At 35.7% G+C, this 24,916-nt stretch overlaps 1 protein-coding gene across 4 annotated transcripts in view; it reads left to right on the top strand.

The window, feature by feature from the left end:
* mroh1 (maestro heat-like repeat family member 1) overlaps positions 1 to 24,819 on the top strand; it is a 75,551-nt gene extending 50,732 nt beyond the window's left edge. For all 4 annotated transcript variants that reach the window (XM_087287213.1, XM_087287211.1, XM_087287212.1 and 1 more), the window contains 15 exons: positions 1,597 to 1,732; positions 1,881 to 1,993; positions 5,102 to 5,254; positions 8,766 to 8,920; positions 9,020 to 9,185; positions 10,719 to 10,924; positions 11,795 to 11,932; positions 12,208 to 12,322; positions 13,829 to 13,975; positions 14,269 to 14,457; positions 15,479 to 15,628; positions 15,770 to 15,904; positions 16,699 to 16,801; positions 22,090 to 22,155; positions 22,442 to 24,819. In XM_087287213.1, the coding sequence (XP_087143339.1) occupies positions 1,597 to 1,732; positions 1,881 to 1,993; positions 5,102 to 5,254; positions 8,766 to 8,920; positions 9,020 to 9,185; positions 10,719 to 10,924; positions 11,795 to 11,932; positions 12,208 to 12,322; positions 13,829 to 13,975; positions 14,269 to 14,457; positions 15,479 to 15,628; positions 15,770 to 15,904; positions 16,699 to 16,801; positions 22,090 to 22,155; positions 22,442 to 22,518 (2,049 nt within the window). In that variant the 3' untranslated portion in view covers positions 22,519 to 24,819. The remainder of the gene's footprint in view (positions 1 to 1,596; positions 1,733 to 1,880; positions 1,994 to 5,101; positions 5,255 to 8,765; positions 8,921 to 9,019; positions 9,186 to 10,718; positions 10,925 to 11,794; positions 11,933 to 12,207; positions 12,323 to 13,828; positions 13,976 to 14,268; positions 14,458 to 15,478; positions 15,629 to 15,769; positions 15,905 to 16,698; positions 16,802 to 22,089; positions 22,156 to 22,441) is intronic.
* Positions 24,820 to 24,916: the final 97 nt, after the last annotated feature.

Here is a 24,916-nt window from a genome sequence, read left to right as displayed (position 1 = left end):
AAATGAATGAAAATTGGCCTTAGTGTATAAGTGCAATTGTGAATTGTGTGTGCGTGTTTTTCAGTACTGAGCTGCGGCTGAAAGGGTATCCGCTTCGTAATATGCTGGAATATTTAGTGGTTCATTCTGCTGTGGTGACCCCTGATAAATAAGAGACTAAGCCGAAGGAAAATAAATGAATGAATGAGTCTTAGGCACCCCTGTGTGTGGCACTTAATTCGAGATAGAGATTGGGAGTCAGAGTTATGTGGTTTAAGAACTGAATTGAGGTGTACTGTACGAGGTGTAGTCAGATTTGTAAAACCTTTGTAAAACATAAAGAGTCACCAATAGCAGTGATTTATGAAAAATAATGCCACTGAAAATGTACATACACGGTTTCAGGCTGACACAGATTAAATGAAAAGTAGTTTGACTAAAACTATAATCCAAAAATTTGGAAATAAATATTATTGATTACATATATTTAATGTTTCATAAACTTATTGAAGTCTTCATAATGTAAATTGTATGAGTAAATTGTTACTTTGTGCTTTGAGTTTGTAGTTATTTGTTAGTCTATACCCGGAACACTGTCAACCAATATATTCAAGACCTTGGCAACTCGTCTCACATTCTTTAAATGCAAAGCATTCACATTAAACAGCTATTAGTCTTATTCTGCCCAAGCTGAAATGTTAAGTAGGATCATTTATTCTGTTCTCCCCAAAATCTTTTTTTATTTTCCTCAAGGCGCAGATTAATGAAATATGTGCTTTGGGAAACAAATGTACTGTAGTTAAAATCTTAATAGATCTCAAACTCAGCGCTGATGAATCTCTCCTGCTCTTGCTCGCTCTCTCTTTCTCTCTCTCTCTCTCTTAAATGTTTTAATGATAGTTTCTCTCTAAAGGTTTCCATTTGTGGTTTTAAGTATCCAAAGAACCAAAAATATTAATGTCAGTTGTATCATTTTATTCTTGGTCATGCGAAAATATCAATTTACATGACAAGGAACAATTAATCAAGGTGACGGTGTATGTAACAGCTTAGTGTTTTGTAATTCTATAAAGTCTAGAATTTCTATTGACTAAAACTATTATTAAGCAATAAATTAACTGACACAGTTTAAATGAATTGGTTTTCAAACAATTGGTTTGTACAGCCTTTTAAAAAGGTGTCATTAAATATTTATATTCATGTTATGTCATGAATATGAATACGATTATATGTAGTCTTATGAAAACTATCATTACGTATCAATGGCTCAGTCATATCATTGGCTCAGTTCTGATGCATTTGGTTATGTCAAGTTGTCATAACAAAGACATTTCAAACTGTCATCTTTGCATTTAAAATGACAAGACTGAACTAAAGACACTCAGTGTAATAAGTATGCTTGAAATCTTCAATTTCACAACACGTCATGTTATGATTATAAAGGTGTCATGTCTCAGTCTAATGAACACCCCCATGTTACCGAAGGGAGTGAGTGTTTTGTAAAATTGTCAGTAGTCTTATTAAAGGCGAGTTGTGTTGATTAATGCTTTATTTAAATTTGCTTGTATGTATTGTGTATTGTAATAAAGAATCTCTCTCTGTCTCTTGTGTGTCTAGAATCTAGTCACATTTCATAATCTGGGAGCTCTTGTGGGCCGTCTGGCCCCGCGTTGCACGGACCCAAACCCTGAGGTTCGCCGGGCAGCAATTGACTGCATCTACAGCCTGATGTACATTCAGCTGCGCTATGAAGGTACTCGCAGAACTATCAAAACACAGCTCACTTTTGAAAGACCTAACATTCAGTAGGCTTCAGATTGACACTGTGTCAATATAAAGTTGTTTACAATGTTACGTGATGCTGGAAATTCCTACAATGCCTATTTGTCTTTGTCTAACAGGTTTCTCACTGGACTACAAAGATGATTCAGTTGAGGCTCTGTTAGATGTTCGTGAGAAGCTTAGCAATCCTGACCATTCCGTCTTGTATAAAACCTGTTCTGAGCTGACTAAGGTAATATAATGTTCTCCTTAAGAACTAATGTTTAAGGGATATCTAAAGGGTAGTTCAAACATAAATAAAAATCAGCTGGCTGTTTACTCATCCTCAAGTGGTTCCAAATGTTTGTGAGCTTTTTAAGGCTCATTCATTCTAAATGCGTCTTTGCTTTCTAAAAACACGTGGGTAGTTTGAAAAAAAAAAAAAGCACAGGAAACAGAAAATTGCAACGGTTGCCCCGCCTTTGAGCTTTTTTGATTGGTCGACAGCTGTAAAACTGACAGTGGCTGTTTCTCAATATGCATTCTTCTGGGGTCTTGCGTCCTCGTGTTCTCGTGTAACGTCATCATCAGCTTCCAAAGTTCAGTTCCAATACTCAAGACTGCAAGAACGGAGGACGCATGAAACTTCCCTGATGTGATCTTGATATCGAGGTTGCACCAATGCAGACTTGAGCACCGATCTCGCTCTAGAAGTCCCAGAAGTCATTGCGACTGGAGGTGGGAAGCGCAGCATTTTATTTAGATTTATTATTAAAAAAGGGGAAAAACAATAAAACGTTTTATGAATGCTTAACTGTTTAAATAATTTTCCATTTAAAATATGTAAAGGTCATGTGACCATCAGGAAGAACGCAGCATCTCATTTCTCACAGGATGCGTTCTCTGTTCTCGTAGTCTCCAGAGTTCGTTCTTCCGAGGACACCTGGCAAGACCGGTCTTCACAAGAACGCAAAAAAAATTTATTTCAACTAGACACAGCATCTAAAAAACGCTACAAAACATGCAAAACATGAGCACAGGGGCGGATTTAGGCTACTTTTACACTGCAGCTAAATGTGGCCCGAATCAGATTTTTTTGCCCACATTCCCATTTTTGGACTCAGGTAATGACACTGTGAACAGCCCAAACCGCACGGAATCTGATCTTTTCTGGTCAGATCTGTGCCACTTTCAGATGTAGTCTTAAATCAGACACAGATGTGACGTTCTGCAATGCGACCACTGTGTAAACGGTTATGTCGGATCTCATGTGACTTTTACATAATCTTTGAGCGACATGCGTTATCATTCTGTGCTGCAAACATCATCTACTCCTCAGCAGCACAGTAGAATAGCAAACATGGCAATTACTTTACCACAAAAGTTGCTTGTTTATTTTGAAAAAGATACGCAAAAAAAATTTATTTCAACTAGACACAGCATCTAAAAAACGCTACAAAACATGCAAAACATGAGCACAGGGGCGGATTTAGGCTACTTTTACACTGCAGCTAAATGTGGCCCGAATCAGATTTTTTTGCCCACATTCCCATTTTTGGACTCAGGTAATGACACTGTGAACAGCCCAAACCGCACGGAATCTGATCTTTTCTGGTCAGATCTGTGCCACTTTCAGATGTAGTCTTAAATCAGACACAGATGTGACGTTCTGCAATGCGACCACTGTGTAAACGGTTATGTCGGATCTCATGTGACTTTTACATAATCTTTGAGCGACATGCGTTATCATTCTGTGCTGCAAACATCATCTACTCCTCAGCAGCACAGTAGAATAGCAAACATGGCAATTACTTTACCACAAAAGTTGCTTGTTTATTTTGAAAAAGATTTTGCCTGCAAAGCTGGTGCTTGTTAACGATTGGGGCACAGGTTGATCGCGAAGCTGAAGAGCGTCGTGCGTGTTATAGGGGATCTGTGTGCAAAGGACGGAGAACTTTCTCTCCAAGAGATAAAAGGGCAGGTGCTCGAGCACCCAAACCCCCCTTCTGTACGTGTCTGTTATTTATAATGAAGTAAAAAAAAAATAACTCTGCAAACGGAGATAAACCAACTCCGCCTTCACAGTTCAGTCTGCGGCTGCTTATTAACCCTTGATGAGTTCACTACACCGGTGGTCAGATCGCTATGCGCCGTGGTTGTCATAAATCACAAATGATTAGTGTTTTCAGTCACAAGACTTATTTTAGATTTCAAATGCCGACATACACATTAGTAGTAGCAGAACAATCATTTACAGTTCATAAATTACATCACGGTTGTCTGTGAAAAGGGTAATAATCATATAAGCATGATCTGACAATGTGCTTACATACAGTATACACATTGTGTGCACAGTTTGACATTTTGTGCTCTGCGTAATTGTACTTTTGCGCATGCGGGTCAGTTTAGGACCATGATCTGTTCACACTGCAAATCTGATATTGCCCACATTTATAAGAGCAGTGTGAACAGCAATGCAAAAAAATCAGATCTGAGAAAAAAATCTGATTTGAGCACTAAGCCTCGCAGTGTGAACGTAGCCTAAGTGATTTGGGGGCCCTAAGTAGTTCCAGCCATGGGGTCCAACAGATCTAAAATCAAACCCATTACCAAATCGAAGCCCTTTGTAGTTTTATAAATTATTTATTTATTTGACAGGTTTTTTTTTCTATAACACTGAATCTCCTTTTCCATGTTCATTGAAATCTTAACATTTTAACGAATTGTTTTCTAAAATTAATTCACAACAACAACAAAACAATAAAATAAATTGAAAATAATAAATTGTTTTTAAAACTAAATCTATACCTAATTGGACTACTGGACTGCTCCATGATTGGGGGGAGTGAGACAAATTTGTGTTTTATGTTATGATTACATTAAAATGTATTTAATTTGTTACCATACAATACTTCTAGGTATTTATTGGGGGGCCCCAAATTTCCTAGGTCCCTAAGCAGCTGCTTACTCCGCTTATTGGCTCATTCCGCCCCTGCATGAGCATAACCGTCACACATGTCCATCAAACACATGTTTACATTAATAAAACCCACAGAAAAGTAGCGTATTGAAACGGAACATGTTCTGTGTGAATGGTCTCTTATTTCTGTTGAACACAGAATATTGGAAACTGGCAGCCATTGCTATCCATCAATACTATAGAATTCAGTGGCTACCGATTTCTAACATTCTTCAAAAATGCTTTCTTTTGTGTTTAATCAAAGGCAGAAGCTTAGATAGGTTTGGAACAAGCAGAGGGTGAATAAATGAGGATGGAATTTTATTTTTTGGCTAAACTATCCCATTGCAGCATCTCTCTTTCTGAAACGGCCTGTTTTGCTCCATCTCTCTTGTGTTTTAGATCATCAGTAAGCGTTTGCCCCAGCAGCAGTTGAGCACCCTGCTGTTTATGCTGTTTGATGGTTTGGTGGACTCTCAGTCCAACTGTTCCAGAGCTTCCAGTGTGATCCTCAACACATTACTGAAGAACCGAGGCGCGGGCCTGCAGGATCTGGTACATTACAGTTTCATCAGATTCTGGGAAATCAAACATTTTGCATTAGCAAACATTCTTACATCAGTCAGTATTTATTTGGTCTGTTTTGAAAGGATAAATAAAGAAAAAAAAAGGGGGTAAATAAATTAAACATGTGGTCGGTGAGAGTTTTTTGTGCTCTCCAAGTCTGGGTTTGAGTAAAATCAGTAAAAACACAGTAATATTATGAAATATTGTTTGAAGTTTTTTTTTATTATTGTAATGGCAAAGCAGTTATTTTAGTAACTAAGTAACGTGTATTTCATTTTCATTTTAATTAAACTAATTTTTTCCTAAATATGTATAAGGGTTTTTTATCTTTTATTTACATTTTTTTAAGGTTTAGTTGTTAAACTAAATAAAAATGAGAGCTATTTCAGTTTTTAGTCTCAGATGATGATTTTAGGAATTATAAATAATTCACAAAGTTTTGCAACAAAACAACAAAAAACTGTCCTGACATTGGTAAAAGATTTTCACTGAAAAAGGCTTACATTTTTAATGAACTATTTGAAACTTTATTATAAGAAAAGAATTATAAGAAAAGTTTTTTAGGGATAAACCAAAATGAAAATTCTAGACCAAAATGATGTGTGAAAACCGAAAATGCATTGTAGTGATTGTTTATTAATTTATTAAATAATATAAAGTAATACTGTAGGACTTTTCAAATTCAAACTAGACACCGTTGTCTTGAACCGTTCCCAGGTGCGATTGTCCCCCCTCCCCTCTCCCCTTCAGCATGTACTCGCATTGCATTTTTTGCCTTCCAAACCTGCGCACTCTTACGTCATTGAAGATGCGACTGTTTAGTTTAACAGAAGAGAATCACTCTCGCTCCATACAATGGAGATTGCGTTAGTTATTTTGTTTTGTATTATTTTAAGTCATTTGATATGCAGTGACAAACAATCAGATCTTTTGCTGAACAGTTCCACCACTTTTGACGCTCATAAATGTTCATGAAAATTATTGCGTTGCATGTATTAGGAGGTATCTGAAGGTGGCAGCTGACGTGCAGCTGAGGGTTTGTATCTTTAACAAACAATAGCCCTTTTTACACTTACAGACCTTTCAAGGCAATTTTCTGGAAAGGGATCATGTGTGAACAGGCCCTTTTTGAAAATATTGGTAAATTCGTTCTGGTATTTTCTGGAAAGAAAAGTTGTAACATTACCGGTAATTTGCCGGATTGCTGTTCTGTGTAAACGCAGAAGGAAAATTGCCAGAAAGAGCGCGTTCAAACATTCAAACGCATTTACATCCACACTGTTTATGACAATAGAAGCCTGTGAATATTTTCCAGACACATTTAGCTGCTAGATGTTAGTCAGTTAACTTTTTATTGATCCTTCTGAATGCCAACTGTGTAAAAATACTTTGTCAAAATGCTTATGATAAACCGTTGTTGGTTTACCTTCAAGCTCTGTTTCAGTTACTTGACCCGTGTGCTCGTGAAGAAGTGCTCCGGTGAGCGCCAGCACACACACACACACACACACACACTCACACACATATTATGCACATCTCGACATGTGAAAGTGTTCCTCCATATGTTATTATCGAAGTTGTTCACAATACCTATCCATCCACAGAATTTTTAATATAGTCAAATGTGTAAACATTTAGCTATGGTTCGCGGTTCTGCCTTTGGATGTCTCTGGGACAAAGCAGCTGCATGAAGCTATGCATAAAGCTTTAAATAAAAGTCAAACAATCAACAAAAACACGACATCTCTTTATTTACAAATACAAGTGCAGCTGTTTAGAGCTCATTTCTGACCATTTTCCATAATTCGATGTGTAACATTTTATTAACAGAAACAACTCAAACGGATCTTTCACCGGCACAAACCAGCACAAACAAGGCACAAATGGACAAGACTATTTTGGATAAATTTGGAGCATGTTAGGGGGCTGTTGACGTCATCGCTCATAATTAAATGAGCAATACTTTAATAGTGGAAACAGCACAACTTTCACCGGCACAAACGAAGCACAAACCAAAGAGACTATTTAAGGTGAATTTGAAGTATGTTGGGGGCTGACGTACAAATATTATTTTTGTATTTCAAAAATCAAAACAGCACTAACAAATATTTTTGCAACACAAACAGAGCACAAATTAATGAGACTATTTTACTGATGTTTTGTGTTGGGTGGGGGGACAATTTCATTTCTGGTTTAGATGTCAGAGTTTACAAGTATTTTGGAATGGATGTGTGAATGGTCTATTCTGGGAAAATTCCAGAATCTCCTGGCCTGTGTGAACATTGTTTTTTAAATTTTACTGGTAAAATCATTCTGGAAATTTTCTGGATATTTATCCAGTATCACTTTGTGAAAGGGGCTTATAACAGTTTGTATTTTTTTGAAAAGTAAGAATGATTAATAAATCCATATGAAACAGTCCCTTAAGGCTGATTTATACTTCTGCGTCAAACGTCGGCGTATGCTACGGCGCTGACGCATATCCCTTCGCCGTGGCCATCGCCGTCACTGACGTGCACCTCTTAAAAAATGTAACTACACGTCGCAACGACGCGTAGCGTAAGCTCTGTGATTGGTCGGCTTGGTAGCGCTGATGAGTCTAGGCGGGACCGAGAGCCGCGCGAATGGCGCGAGCGATTGTTTACAAGTGTGGAGTCCCGTGAAGGAGCTCCGGATGGAAAGTTTTGTGTTGTGTTTACCTCATAGTTAAAGTTGTTGCACGTCCGCCGGTTCCTGCCTCAAAATGAGCGAGTTTGAGCCACTTGTACATCCCGGAGTGTTCAGGAAAAGCAAAAAAGCAGAGAAGAAACTCGACACAGAGGAACATTAACACCTCACTGCCCACTAGCGTTTCGGAAGTGTTAATGCAGACCGACAGAGACAGCGCGCAGAAGTATAAATGCACAGCCACGCGCGTTGCCTGCGCCGTGGGTTACGCCGGTCACTTGACGCAGAAGTATAAATCAGGCTTAGGAAGTTGCTCCTTCAGTTTCACGCTTAGGCATGCTTTGCACTTAAACTTTAAGCATACTATGCCAAAGCCCAATCGAACCACGATCTGGCACACGTTTTTCAACCGGGCCAGGGCATGCCGACTGAACCATGGCTGTTCCCGGTTTGGAGCACTCACACTTGTCAAACAAACCGGAAAATGGGGGTCAAATGTGCCAGGGCACGGTTCTGATAGCCTAGTGTACGTACACTCTAAAATCTTATTGACAGTGAATGGGGCATCATTGTACCAGCATTGCCATGACAGCACAGTAGAGTTATTGCAAGCTGCAAGTGCAAATATGCTACATACAAATCTCCTATTCTGTCTTTTTGACTCATATTTTTATCCATTTTTCTCTTTCCGATGAAATCTGAAAATGCCATTTTCACCCTGTATTTTTTCGCTGACCAGAACTTTTCATGCTTTTGTTTTCATGTTCAGTGAAACAGTTATTAGTTTCTATCTTGTCAGTTTTCACTTCCTGTGTCCTTGGTCCTCTGTCAGGTGCCAGAAATGCTGGAGGTGTTGCACAATCGGCTGCAGGTGATTGGAGAAGAGCAGGTGAAGGTGGCCATCGGTCAGTCCATCCTCATCCTTGCCACGCAGCATCTGCAAACCGTGGTCAACACGCTCGTCGCCTACCCACTACCATACGACAGGTGATTAGCATCCGTGTGTGCTTTTGTGCATTGGAATTCATTGTCTGTCATGTGTCCCAAGCATAATAATAATGATGTGTTTATGTGTGTTCTCTCAAGCTGGAGCTGTGAGATGTGGATGGCTCTGGGAGCGGACAGCACTCTGGCCCTACAAATCATGGAGATGATTATCGAGAAGCTCAATGTCATGGTTCCCTATGTAGATAAGAAGGAGTCCATGTTGAGGCCCGGGTTGACCAAAGTTGCTACAAGTCATCCACTGGCTGTAAGTTTTTATATATACAGCCTTTTTTAAACGCCTAACACTTCAGGCACAATGTGTCAATTATATAGCATTATATAATTTTTCTGTCTTCACTGAAGGAGAAAGCAACAGAACTGCACCAAATAATGTTAAAAAGCATGTTTAAAATGCTGCATTGTGAAGAAGAATTTAGATATTTTACTTAAGAGGAACTTTACATCATGAAATCTTTTTACATAATGCTTTTGACAGGTTGTTAAAACGGATCTGCTATTGGAAGCGGATAAATGCTTGATTCTTTATTGTTCCGTTATTTAGGAAATGGTGCTAAATGTTTCTGCTTCTTTTTTTAAATTTATTTATTAAGGAGAAAGTTTACTCAAAAAAGAAAATTTGGTCATCATGTAATTTACTCTAAACTTTTTCCCAGGCCTAAATTTTTTTTCTCTTATTCATCTCAAAAGAATATATTTTGAATAATCTGTGTAATTAAAAGCCTGTCAGTAGCTATTCCTTGATTTATTTTCATAGAGGTCATTATAGATTTACACTGTTCATTCAAATCAATCATCTAATCATATATGAAATCACCATTTCACTACCAAATGGGTTCACATACAAAGTATACCATAATTTAAAATATTTTTAAATAGTCTTTTTTTTTTTTTTGTGAAATGGTTATTTTAAAATTGTGCAATTTTTACTTGTGATTACATAGCAACAATCGATCAATCTAAAAGGTGTTCATTATATTGCACTTATTAATCAGCCTTTTGTTTTTCAATGAAAGTTTAATTTAAGCAAATTTCTGTATCTGAATACATAACTGTTGCATTTTTTAAATAATGACAGAAAAAGTAAATCTGCCAAACGTAACAGGCCAAAAGATTTGCATCTCATTTTGGCCATTGGCTGCCCTGATTTCTAAATATTGGCCTCATCAAGAGAAGAAAAAAAAACATCAATACTACTACAGACGTCAGTGGCTATTTTCAAATGTCTGTTTGCAAGTTTTTTCACAAAAACACATTCATTAAGATTTTCATTAAGGTCTGTGCCATTAAGTGACTTCTATACTACCATTTAAAAAGAGGCAGTGAGTTTTATCAATGTTTTTAAAGATGTCTCTTCACCTTGGCTGCATTTGTTAGAAAACATGACAGTAATGTTTTCAAATATTATAACTATTTCAAATAACACTCTATGCACTCTAATCGTCAATGTTGTATAATCCTTAAGAAATAATTTTGATATGCTGATTTAGTCCTTAAGAATTAGTGTTAAAAAGAGTTTTTAGTAATGTTAACACAGTTGTTCTGCTTGATGTGTTTGCGGAAGCATGATTTGGTTAATAGAAAGTTCAGAAGGACATTTTTTTTTAAATATAAGTGTTTTGTGACATATAAACGTACAGTATTTATGTTCTGTCAATCAGTTCAATGCATCCATGTAAGATAAAATGTATACTCCAAAATAACAATTAAAAGGATGTTTGTCAGTTGTGTGTCCTGTTTGCCAATTGATAGTTGCTGATTTTTATGAACTGTTTTCTAGATGACTTGTGCCCTGCGTGAGATGATGCTGAATGGACAGTCAGCTGATGCTGTGGCACATTTGCTTCCGAAGCTCTTCAGCGCTCTTCTGGTGCGATTGGGTTCCAGTGTGGGAGTTCAGCTGCCAAAAGATCTCAACAGCAACAGCATCATTTCAGACCGCAAAGCAACCAACAAAAACACTGTGATCAATTTTGATGTGTGTGGGTGAGTGGCATAAATACAGAATTCGGCTCTTTGTATCAGCTCTTATGCAGACAACAAAAGTAATTGAATTTGCGGTTTTACTACATAGTTTTCTGATAAATATATAAATTATTGAACAATATATTGATTTAAGAGTTAATAATGATTGCTTGAATGTGAAAAGACAGATGACAAGAGAGCTACGAGTGGAGAGGTTTAACAAAATGTTACCTTACCTTACCTTACCTTAAGACCTTACGCCAGAACAAGGCCTTAGTCAAATTAGGATATTTTTTAAGATGTGTTTGTGGAGGTTATTTTTTATGATTAAGATCGTTCAAAAGTGCTATTTAGTCTGATACGAGCCCACAGAAAAGAAACAGAAAAAGACTTAGGGTTAGCGTTTATTTACTTAATATTAAATGATTTTAAAGGTTGTAAGAGAATGGCCTGTCTGGTTGGCGCTGATAGAAAGGCAATAGTAACTGAAATATCCATTCGATCCAACTGAGGTCTGCAAAAAAAGTATTTCTGTGCACATTTAAACTTGAAGCAGATGTGCTACAGCAGCTGAAGACCAGCACACCGGTGACACTCCTGTCAGCCGAGTACAGAAAATTGAGTCTACAATTCTCACAGCTCACCAACATTGCTCAATAAACGATTGAAAAAAAGATTTCCTGCTCTAATGAGTCTAGATTTCAGATTAATTGCCATAAACAGTGTGAAAGCATGGATCCATCCCTTTGTAATCGCAGTGCCTCGAGAATAATTGTAGAATTTGTGAAGTCAGAAGTAGATCCAATCCAGTTCTAACATGGTGTATATTAATGAAGTACCAGGTGAGTTTGGAGTTAATAAGTCATCTGTGTTTTGTCTTTCATTTGTCAGGGTGGCAGTGGAGGCTCTGCGGGTCCTGCTGGCTCGAGCTCAGCTGGACGCTGTCGTCAAACCATTAGATCAGGAGGGAGCTTGGGACAAGATGAAGGACCCGCAGCAGCACACAACAGGAGTCACTCTGCTCTCCAGGTATACACACCTGTCCTTCGTCACACACCACTGCACTTGGACTGTTGATTGTTTTCTTTGGTAAAGGAGACAAGCAGAATTGACAGCAGAATCGCTCTCGAAGACACAAATGTTTTGGGAACACCGTGTGTCATTTTCAAGCTGTTGGATCACATATGGCAAATTATTTGGGGATGTTGTCAGGGTCAAACCTATAAAAGTTAGAGTTAGCAGCTAACAAGTCAAGTGTGTTTTTCTGTAATGCAACATTTTAACGGAGCCATTTTTTCTGTTAGAGCGATGGCAAAACATGCTGGTCCAAGACTGCCTGCCATTGTGGAGAGTCTGTGCCCTTCTCTCTGTAATATTTATGAGTGCCAGAGGATCACTGTCACAGCCTTCTTCTCTGAGGTGAGGAAATTATATTTTATTATGTGATTTAACCCTCCCCTCAGGTTTTAACATTGAACAATTTGTGTTAATGTCAGTTAGCAAAAATTAGTACATCATTATTAAATAAAATAAAAGTTTTAAAAGTGTTATCATTGTGTATATTAAATAAAAAAACTAATTTGCTCATTTCACATTTACATTTTACAATGGTGATATGAAAACGTAATCAATTTTGCTGTATATTCGCTATTTCTTTTTCACTCTTCCACATTTTTTGCCACACTTTTCTGTTTCCGACATGGTTTGGCACAGCTCGGCTTGCTTGTGTTCAGTTTTGCTAGGCTGAGTATGCATTTCCACTGCCGTTTGGTACCATTTAAAGTGGATTTGTACCATTTAACACAACTACTATTGCTATAGAGTAGTTGCGGCACCTATACTGCTGTGTGACAAGCAGAAAAATTTTTTCGTTCTGTGTCATCCCAAGATGTCAACAAGAGGAGCATCTGGACCTTTTCTTTTGACAACAAGAGACCATTTTTCTTGCAGTGGTATAAAATTGGTTTAGTCCTGCAAACCAACAATACCGAAGTGACCGCTGACTATTTAAATATAAATATTCCAGATTTAGAATCTTGTCTTGTAAATCCAATGACACTGGTAGTGACGATTTCCTTACACCAATCGATGATCAGGAGTATATATATATAATATATATATATATATATATAACAGTTATATATATATAATCATGTTTCAGTAACAGTACGGCCTAACTAGCACCTTACTGGTGCCGGGTTGACCTTTTTTTGCCTTCAGAACTGCCTTAATCCTTCATGGTATAGATTCAACAAGAGACTAGAAATATTCCTCAGAGATTTTGGTCCATATTGACATGATAGCATCATGCAGTTGGTGCAGATTTGTTGACTGCATATCCATAATGCGAATCTCCCATTTCACCACATCCCAAAGGTGCTCTATTGGATTGAGAACTGGTGACTGTGAAGGCCATTTGAGTACAGTGAACTCATTGTCATGTTTAAGAAACCAGTATTTCAGTTTCTGAAATACTCAGACCAGCACGTCTGGCACCAACAACCATGCCACGTTCAAAGTCATTTAAATCAGCTTTCTTCCCCATTCTGATGCTCGGTATAAACTGCAGCAAATTGTCTTGACCCTGTCTACATGTCTAAATGCATTGAGTTGCTGCCATGTGATTGGCTGATTAAAAAGTTGCTTTAATGAGCAATTGGACAGGTGTACCTAATAAAGTGGTCTGGGATTGTTTATACACATCACAGTAGAAAATCCCCAAAAGTGAGCAATACCGAACTGCGTTGTACCATGCAGTGGAAAAGTGTGCCTTCATGTGCAGTTGGCACTCAAAGTATATATATATATATATATATATATATATATATATATATTTTTTTTGAGTAACTATTTACTCTCATTTTAGTGTGCACTTAGTTATACATTAAGAATCAATATGTTTACTTTTTTATTAATTTTTTCAAGCTGCTGAACCATCACGTGGCGACTGAACTGATGATTCTGGACATGCTGATGAACAACATGATGGAAAGGATCACCGATACCTGTGGTACAGTCCGCATGCTGGCTGTCCGAGGCCTGGGCAACATCGCTGTGGGCTCACCTGAGAAGGTAGAGACACTCTGCTGGACATCTGAAAACTCTCACTGGATGAGGAGTCACCATTGATTTTTTTTTGGGAGTGATTCTTGGCAACATGTTTATTAACTTTCAGAAAGAAAATAACTTTTAAAAACTGCTGCCTTAAAGTTCACAGTGTTGTTTGCTTATGACTCCCCGCACCCTGTTCCTTGCATTTAATGTTGTCTCTCTATAGTCGAGTGATGTTTAATAGCATTTTTAATCATCAAGGTAAGCATCAAATCATATGTTGTTTTTTCTCTGCATGTTTGTTGTTTTTTTAGGTAAACAAGTATGCAAAAGAGCTTTTAGCAGCCATGAGTTCAGGTATGGAAGAGAAAGATGATCCAGGAAAACTCATCACACTGGAGGCCATGTCAGGAATGTCAAAAATACTGCTTTACCTGGACCAAAAGAATGTCAATCTGCTGGTGGTGTACATCTTCATGAAGATTAAACCCTTTCTGGAGAACGTGAGTGTGTTGAGAGAGGGCACGCAATAACACACAACAATCTAAACCTAAGTTAGGTAGCTGTAAAAATGTTATTGATTTTTCAATGGAAAATAGAAGGTGATCTCAAATGATTATTGGTTAAAACTTAGTCAGCTGTTCAAATGTTGTTGCATTTGAAACAACATAATTTAAACTTTCAATAATACCATTTATTATTATTGTTAATTATAATAATAATACTAATAAGTTACAGTACATAAACAAGTTAAATATATGTTTTAAAACATTATTTATTATTTTCCAATAACATTTTAACAAACACTGTAAGTGATTACTAGAACCCAATTTTTTTAATTTAAATTGTTTTTATTTCTGGGCCAAAAATAATGACCATCGTATCATACATCTTACTAATATGTCATTCATTACATTCAGTACAACAGTTGTAAAGTAGAATAATAACAGATCTAGCTTTGACCCAAAATACTAAGTACATTTTAAACCCTTCCACTATACTTTAAACCACTAAGTTTTTTCAGGTTCTGAGCACGTTTTTTTCATTTAAAATATAATTATGTATGATCACTTATTCTTTAATGTAAATGTACAAGTACAGTTTGTAATGCTGTGAGTAACACTATATAATGTTAGCTAACCCATATTTTGACATAAAAAAAGCTATATATATATATATATATATATATATATATATATATATATATATATATATATATATATATATATATATATATATATATATATACACACACACACACACACACACACACACACACACACACACACACACACACACACACACATAAACACACACATAAATACATGTTTTGTTTGTTGACAGTCGGCATTTAATAAAAAGTAGAACACTTCCAGTCATTGTCAGTTTTATATAAAGTGTAAAATTACCCTATTAATTATAAAATAATTAATTGATTTGGTAAATACAGGCTTTTAGAGTACAGGGTTTGTAAATTTTTTTGTTTTTGTTGTAAGCTTTTACTGCTTTGTCATGTTCTTTTAGGAGAACGATGAGATCCGATGTGCTTCCATCATGCTGCTGGGGAACCTCTCGAAGTTTGGCTCGGGTGAACCGGTCTTTAAAGACCAAATCCACAATGTTCTGGTCAGCTTGCTGTTGCACCTCAGTGATCCCAACCCACACGTGGTGAAGGTCAGTGTTCAGTCCACCAACTACTTTTCCTCTAATGGCTGTAAATATTGAAAGTCAATTACAAGAACTACACTGTTAAAAGACCTTTTTAAAGAATAGATTGAGAATATTGTGTGTGTATATGTGCTTTTGTTCCCTCAGGCATGCAAGTATGCAATGCGTATATGTGCTCCGGTCGTAGGTTCAGAGCAGATCTCAGCCATGTTCCAGAATCATCTTCTTGAGGAAAAGGGTCTGCATTATGGGGAGTTCATTAATGACCTCACCAAATATCTGGTATGTAATTGCTCAGTTCATTATGTTCATCTGATTCAAACCACATTTTTATAAGTTCTGAAGATTATTAAAATCACTGCTCTTTGTCACAGTAGCATTGCTTTCTGTTGTGTTTATATACAGTTAAAGTCAGAATTATTAGCCCCCCTGAATTATTCACCCCCATGTTTATTTTTTCCCCAAAAGATTTTTTTTTCAACACATTTCTAAAAATAGTAGTTTTATTTCTCATTTCTAATAACTGATTTATTTTATCTTACCATGATGACAGTAATTAATATTTGACTAGATATTTTTCAAAACACTTCTATACAGCCTAAAGTGACATTTAAAGGCTTAACTAGGTTAATTAGGTTGACTAGGCAGGTTAAGGTAATAAGGCTAGTTATTGTTTAACAATGATTTGTTCTGTAGACTATCGGAAAAAAATGTGGTTAAAGGGGCTAACAAATTTGTCCATAAAATATATATATATATATATTTTTTTTTATTAAAAGCTGCTTTTATTCTAGCCAAAATAAAACAAATAAGACTTTCTCCAGAAGACAAAAAAACATTATCAGACATACTGTGAAAATTTCCTTGCTCTGTTAAACATCATTTGGGAAATATTTAAAAAAGAAAAAAAATTAAAAGAGGGGCTAATAATTCTGACTTCAACTGTATTTAAATTCTCAGTGTTGTTGAGGATTGCAGCAGTTGTAATTTATGAAACAGGGACTAACAGAATGTTAATGCTTCCCTGGTTGCTACTGATATGCACATAACAATAATTATCTTGTGTTTCCACACAGATCCAGGATTTCCCAGGAATGCTGAACTTTTACCACATCACAGTGGTTCAGTTCTTCAAGAGTAACTGGGCTGAAATCAGGGCCAGTGCTGCCATGTTTATTGGTAAAGCATGTTTTAAATTAATTCAGTGTTTAGTATTTTTAAATATTTTACATTAATGTGCTTTTTTTTTGATGAATAGTTTTTTTGCACCCATTTTTTTTATAAACAGCCATATTTAATAACAGTTTGCAACAGTGCAACCCTCTTTAAGCTTTCATAAACTGCTGTCAAGATTTACTAAAGAAACAGAGTAAAAACATTATTTTTACAGCTGACCTTATTTCATATTTATTTGTTGGTGTTTTTTTTTTTTGCTGTGAAATATTTATTCTTTTTCAAATATTTCTCAAGTAATATTTAATGGAGTATGGACATTTTCACAGTCAGGTTTCCCATCCAATTAGGAGGTTTTGAATTTAATTGTGTGGGTTTAATTGACAACATTTGGGCAGTTTTGATACGTAAATTTTATAGGCAACTTATTTAACAAAACATAACTGTGTGCTCCTACTCCATTCAGTTAGTAGTGACCAGTGCATTGTGCAAACTGCGTGGACCCACACCCAAGAGGAGGTGAAGGAAAGTTGTATCAAAATCAGATTCCCCTTCGCGTACACGCGCATCATGCAGAACCTGCAGTTAAACTCACAGAGTTTTATCATGACACTTTTATCGATCATTTTTTTCTGCAATTGACACCAAGAACACAAAGCATTGTCTGATTGATGACACTCAGCACCTAATTATGTTTTAAAAGAATAGAAAAATAATTTTTACTTTTAAAAAAAACACCCTTCAACAACATTAAGTGCAGTGTGTGGGTGAGAGGGGACAGCGTTTTGAAATGATCCGGTTATGCTGTGGTTCTGTGACTGCTAGTGCTGGTTGCTGTAAGGTTTAAAATGGTTAATTTTGGACAGCTGTTGGGTTGGAAAAAATCAGCTATATCTGGCAACACTGTTCAGTATTTCGGATCACTTTTCTTCTAGATTAAGTATTAATTTTGTTATTTCAGCTGGAATAAAACCAGTTTTATTTAATTTTTAAAAACCATTTTAAGGTCAATATTATTAGCCTCCTTTAGCCATTTTTTTTGCGATTTGTCTACAAAACAAACCATCATTATACTATGACTTGCCTAATTACCCAAACTTGCCTAGTTAATTTAACTAACCGAGTTAAGGCTTTAAATTGACCTTTAAACTGAATACTATTAGTATTATGACAAATATCTAGTCAAATATTATGTACTGTCATCATGACAAATATAAAAGAAATCTGTAATTAGAAATGAGTTATTAAAACTGTCATGATTAGAAATGTGTTAAAATAAAAACTTTTTCTTAAAAAAAATATGAAAGTATTAAAATTTAACAGGAGAGCTAATAATTCTGACTTCAACTGTATATTTACCCTTTTTTGTTAAGAAATTTCTGATATTTGCATGAAACGCATTTGGATTTGCTAAATTCCTCTTTTTTTCTCTACAGGCAGTAGAGCATTAAACATTTACTTGCAAAATGCTATGAATAAAACTAATTTGAGGGATGTAACAACTTCCCTGTAATATTCTGTACAGTATATTTGCATACATCCTGCTATTGCAAAGACCAAATAGAAGAAGAAACTTGTGCACGTAGCAGCAACTTTGTAGATGTTAGACGTAAAGGGACAGTTCACCCATTAATACATTAAAAAACATCTTGACATTTACTCACCTCTAAGTGGTTCCAGATCTTTTTTGAGTTTTTTTTTTTCTCAAAAGATATTTTGAATGTTGGAAACTGCCATTGACGTCCATCCAAACAATTCTATTGAATTCAATGGCTACTGGTTTCCAACATTCTTCAAAATATCTTCTTTTGTGTTCAACTGAAGAAATAAATTTAAACAGGTTTAAAACAAGTGGACGGAGAGTAATTGATGACAAAATTCAGAACCACTAACAAAAATATCTTAAATATACTACTAACTAAATATAGCTTCACAACTTAGATAGACAGTAAGGCGTGTTTATTTATGGAATAAAGGAGAACATTCATATACAATCAATGAAAAGTCCTTTCAGTATGTAAGAGTGCTTTAACCATCTGACTGTTCCAGACATGCGCGATGATGCATTTTTTTCACAGCATTATCGCTGTTTGATTATTAATGATGACATCATAGACAGCAGCAGGTCTAACAGGCTGCATTCACACTAATGCACAGACCCGTTTTAACATATCAGATGTTTTGCTCTGTCCTTAAGACATAACAGGCGGTGTTTACATTAATTTTACATCATAAAAGCATTTGAAGATGCAAATGCATTTAACTGCGTGCGCACAGCCGCATGTCATGAATGCTGTTCAGAACGAATACACACAAAAATACATGCAAGCATTTCAAAGCTTCCTTCTGTTACTCAGTAAGCTATGTGTATCCAATATTTACAGCATACACGTTGTATAAAGGACTCCACCATAGAGCACTTAAAAAGTACAACAATTTTTACAGCAATTGTTAAGCCTACACAAACACCAAACTCACACATTCGCTTAAAAATAACAAGTGTTTTGTAATAATAATAAAAAAACATGAACATGATCAATACATGTAATTATCCAATTGATCTTTTTATTAAGTACTTAGTTAAAAACACCTAATAATAAGTAGGACTATAATAAATAATGATTTGGAATATCAGCAGTACTGTTACAACTGATTTTGTTGTTCAACTAGTCGGTTGGTGTGCTTTAGGATGGCTTGCTAAAAGTGACAGTGACTACGTTTACATGGACATCCGTAATCAAATTATTTGGCCTAATTTGCATCAGACAATAATATGACTAAGGTGTTTACATGAGTTGCTTTTTGAATGTTCCTTTCATGATCCCGTTTTACATGTTATAGCACACAGATTGATTAGCGTCTTTGTGTCACCACGCTACCCACATTTCCTCCAGAGTTTTAAGTCATTTCAGGTGTTTCATCTTTTATTTGTTGTCTTTAACTGCAGTTTGGCACTTTCATTATCATTCAGGAACATTTCATTCATGTCTCCGTGATAAACAAGATATTGGTTACAAGTATGAACTGCTGTAAGAGTGTTGTTTTAATGGAATTTGATACCGCACACCGTATGGGGAAAAAAAAAATCTTTGCATTTCGCAATGCAGGTGTCTGTGGTCCTTCACTGACTCAGAAGGTGTAGAGCAGTGGTTCTCAAAGTGGGGGTCGGGACCCCCCTAGGGGTCGCTGGACAATGAAGGGGGGGGGTCGCCTGGTGTCCAAAAATCTATTTTTATTAAACCATAAGAATTACCATATTGTATTCATAACCTACTGAAGAGGAAAAATAGTCATTTATAATTACTATATACTATATAGATACTAGCTTATAATTACTTGTTCTATTGGATTATGACCCCTGTGGTAATTACATTATCCTAAAGACAGATGCAGCAGATTGATTTTATAACACCAGGTTTAACTTTCTGGCCCATTTACAGCACTCACATACATTAAAAAAATTAAACGAAGATTAGACCTGGGTGTGTTGGTGTGTGTGCGCTATTGCATGCAAGGTTTCTGTATTTATAACCACCTCAGAGGATATTGGGGGTCGCGAGTCAATGGCATTGTTATTTTGTGGGTCGCAGGCTGAAAAGTTTGGGAACTACTGGTGTAGAGAATAGTGTCAAACAGCAGTGTGTGTTTAGACTATCCTGTCGCAAAATGTGGCGAAAACCTTACACAATGGTAATCATTTGATTGTGGTGTTTACATGTCTATACTTCACTTCCATAATGTGAATAAAACCGACATATACTCAAAGTGTCTTAATTCAATTTCTGTTTAGTTCGATTATGACCTTAATCGGATTCAATTAATAAAAAATGGCTGATTACATGGTAGATTCTTAATCAGAGAATTGTCTTAATTGGATTAAAATCAGATTATTGGTGTTCATGTAAACGTACTTCGTGATGAGCACACCCAATTACACAACTGCCTTTTTTATGTGGCTCTTCCATTTTAAAATAAAATAAATCAATTATAAATATCTTATCTTTGGGAAGAAAATGCTTTATTCAACATCTTGAAGTGTTAGCTCACACAAATATGAAAATTTGTTTGAAAAATTTGTATGAAATTTTGCTAATTCAGATGTTTTAAATGAAATATTTTCCCAGTACTGGGTTACAGCATGAAAAGGCATCCGCTGTGTAAAACATATGCTGGATAAGTTGGCGGTTCATTCCGCTGTGGCGACATCTGATGAACAAAGAGAGTACGCCGAATGAATGAATGAATAAATAAATAAATGAACAACTGAATGAAATATGAGAGCTCCCAGATTCTCCATAGACAGCAAGGTTCCTGACTCATTCAAAGTCCAGAAAAAAAATCAAAGCAGACCATATGCCTTCAGTGGTTTAATCTCTATTTTATATTCTATATTTTGTTTTATTTAACAGTGTCTTCTTCTCGGTGTCAGTATAGGATGCATGTTCACGAGAGCACTGCGCTTTTTGTGTGCACTTTTTTATGTGTTTTTTTATGCGGCATGTATTACACTGCTCACATACACTGTAGCACATATACATTAACTGTAAAAAGTTTGGGGCCAGTTTTTAAATAAAAAAAAAAATAAATGTTTACAAGAAAATTATTGTGTTCATTGAGGCAGCATTTATAAAATGTAAATAAAAAAAATAAATACTCAATTTTCAATAACTGCTTTCTTTATTACTATTATAATTAATAATAATAATAACTATAATAATAACAACAATAATAATTAATATTAGAGTGATTTCTGAAAGATCATGTAACTCTAAAGACTGGAACAATGAAAATTCATCTGTAAAATGACTGGAATAAATGATTAAATTAATGATAAACTACTTTTGAATAGTTATTTTATAGTGCAGTAACATTTCACTATTTTACAATCTGTACTGTATTTTTGATGAAATAAATGCAGCCTTGGTGAGCAGGATAAGCTTATTTTAAAACATTTTAAAATCGCACTGACCCCAAACTATTGAACAGTAGTTTATGACTGCTTTGTTTCAAACAGGAAGTTGCGTGTGAGCATCTAGGGTATACAACAGTGCGAAGTGCTCATAAACATGCCCCCTGTGCTGATACTAAGGAGAAGAAAATGTTAAATAAAGATTCAACAATTTTTAACTGCGCACAAAAGTATTCTAACTAGTCTGGTAATACTTAGCTGACATTTAATTCACAAATGACAGAGAGCAAACAGAAGGATTCCAGGGAAATATAAAAAACCAACATTATTTTAGTATTTATATATTTTTGTGTCTGTTTTGTAACCATATTTTGTGTATTTTTAGGCTTTCTGCTTGGAAACCTGCCTGATGAGCATTTCTCCCATATGAATATGGGGTCAGTGACCAAGGGTAGGTACTGCAGTTCTATATTAATATCTGCAGTCATGAGATATATTTAAGGAAGGACAGCACATCCTTGTTATTGTGCTACATTTGCTGTTTCGTGGCACCTAAGGAATCTATTATTTCTGCTTCTATTTTAACATGAATCCCGTCTGGTGGAGTGCATTGTACAGTATAAAGCTATTATACCAACAAATCAGCCACGCTGTGGGTTGATTATCAATAGCAATCCCTTGACTTTGATTTAATGGACAAAGTAAATGATTTTCTATCATACATTTGTCCACTCTAGGTCTGGTGATGCTGCTGCAGGATCCAGATCCTCTTGTACGAGTAAAAGCCGCAGAAGCCATGGGTCATTTCCACTGACGTTGCCTGCGACCAATCAGATTAGTCTTTGATTTTAAGTTTGTGGCTTTAAATGAGGAGGAAACCTTGAATTGTTGCTTTATAATAAGCCTTGAACGGTTTTTATTATCGACCAAAGACTGTGCACTAGTAAGAAATGAGAAGAATAAAAAGGAGAAGACGTGTATTGACGTTACAGCACTTATAAGTTCAGCGTGTGATTCCTAGCATGACTTTTTGTTCTATCTGCGGCAGTTTTTAAAGTGAGAAAAGTACCTGCAAACCCTTTAAAGCGAGTCTAGCTAAAGTTTCTACATGGGTACACTGATAATACTTGCTTGACCATTCCTGTAGCGTGCTAAATGCATATCAACACTTCGAATCGTTAAACCATTAAAAATGTATGTAGGATGAATCGATATATTGTAAACCGAAGTCCAGTCCGCAGGGTTTTTTTGGGGTAATGAAATCTGATGTAGTGCTCAGAGTTTAATCCAATGTTTAAAGCAGACGGTTGAGTCATATTGACCACCATAAAGCTTCAGCAATAAATCACCCTAATAGGGATGTTTATTATTATAAGCTTCTAAGCCATTAAGAGCAACCGAAATCTGTTTTTCCACAATCAAACAAATGATATTTACTGTAAGCATTTCAAGTGTTTTGCTGTGACATCTGTGGTTCTGATTGTATCTCATGCACTACAGTATAGACACAATTGTGCGTTCTTCTTGTGCGTCCAAGTCAGAAAAGCAATGAAAACAGTGCCAAAACGTAGATTTGTAAAGAATAAAACGCATTACAGTGAATATTAAGGTTTTCTGAAAAATTCATACCTGTTTCTGTGTAGCAAAACGTAAATTCTGGCCTTTTTGTGCCAGCTGTCTTGTTCCGTTTTGTAAGTTATTTCTGTGAAGTGAATGTTAAAAGGCTCACAATTATTGCAGCTGTTTCAGAGTTTAAGCATGGAGAGAATTTAAGTGAAGTGTTTTAAAATTTTATTTGATAAGAAAAACACCTCCTCAAGAAGCACTATGTAACCACAGAATTGTAAATTAAACAGTTGATGTAGTGGGTCTTTTTAAGTGTAAATAGCCTAATAATGTCTTAATTGATTTGGCTGATTAATATTTAATGAACGTAGGCATTAAAGAATTAGTAAACAAACCCCTTTCTAAACAGCATTCAGTCTTAAAAATAAAGGGTGATGTAATGAAAGAACCATTTTTGGTTCTCAAAAGAACACTTTAACAGTGCTTCAAAGAACCATCTAAAGATTTACTTTAGCTTATTTTTTATTAAGAACCATTTGTTGAATGGAAGTTTGCTAAAGGTTCTTCATGGAACGATCAGTGGTGATGAATGATTTAATTTGTGAATGTCAGTGTGATTCTAAATTTCATAAAAGTCTCATTTTTAATTGCAAACATTAGAGTCTTAAATGATTAAAGTGATCATGAGTCAAATGCTAGTATATTTAAATATATACAGTATAATACACTACAGTTCAAATGTTTTGGGGGTCATTGAGTATTTATATTTAGCAATGATGCATTAAATTGATCAAAATTGACAGTAAAGGCATTTTTACATACAATTTATATTTCATATAAGTGGTTTGATGTGGCTTTCTATTCTTTAAAGATTCTAAAAGCAGAACCTATATTGTGGTTTTTGCAATAAAATTGAGCAGCATGACTGTTTTAATGCAGGCAATAATACAAATGCTTACTGAGCATGAAATCATCATATGCAAGTTACAAAAATAACACAAATATTTCACACAATATTTTTCTTTTACTGGAAAACAGGAGGAGATTTACTTCAGATATTTAAACTATCTATAAAAAATTTTCTCCAAAATGGTGGATCTGATTTGACATAAGAAGGAGCTGCAGCTCTGCATGTGGACGGAGAAAAATATTGCATCTGTTTTTGTTGCTCAGGTTGTTGAATATGTATTAGCACAAGTCAATTAAAAGACATTATTGTACTAAGGACACAGACCATTAATCTGAATACTTTAGAATTTAGCAATCAGTGGCAGTTATTCCATTCGGTCAGGAACTTATTTAAGTAATGATTGTGGAATTAATTCCTGGATAAAACCCCTGAATGCTCGTGTCTGCAATCAAACTGCCACTGGAGGTTTCACAGGTCTGCTGGATGATCATGTTGTCTGATGTACGGTCATATACAGTCATCGACTTGTTTTTAAATGTCTTTTGTTTGACAAAATAGTTTTGTATCATGTAGCTGATCTCTGGATGATGGAGATGGAAATATGTAATTCTAAATCATTAAAGTTATTATACGTGACAATCTGGAACTGTCATGCTGCTTTTATTTTATCTATCTATCTATCTACTGTATCTATCTATCTATCTGTCTATCTGTCTGTCTGTCTGTCTGTCTGTCC

This window comes from Danio rerio, chromosome 16 (assembly GCF_052040795.2).
Source record: "Danio rerio strain M-AB ecotype USA chromosome 16, GRCz13ab, whole genome shotgun sequence".
NCBI classification, from domain to species: domain Eukaryota; kingdom Metazoa; phylum Chordata; class Actinopteri; order Cypriniformes; family Danionidae; genus Danio; species Danio rerio.
The sequence above is the reverse complement of the archived record's forward strand: the minus strand, read 5'-3'. Positions and strand labels throughout refer to the sequence as shown.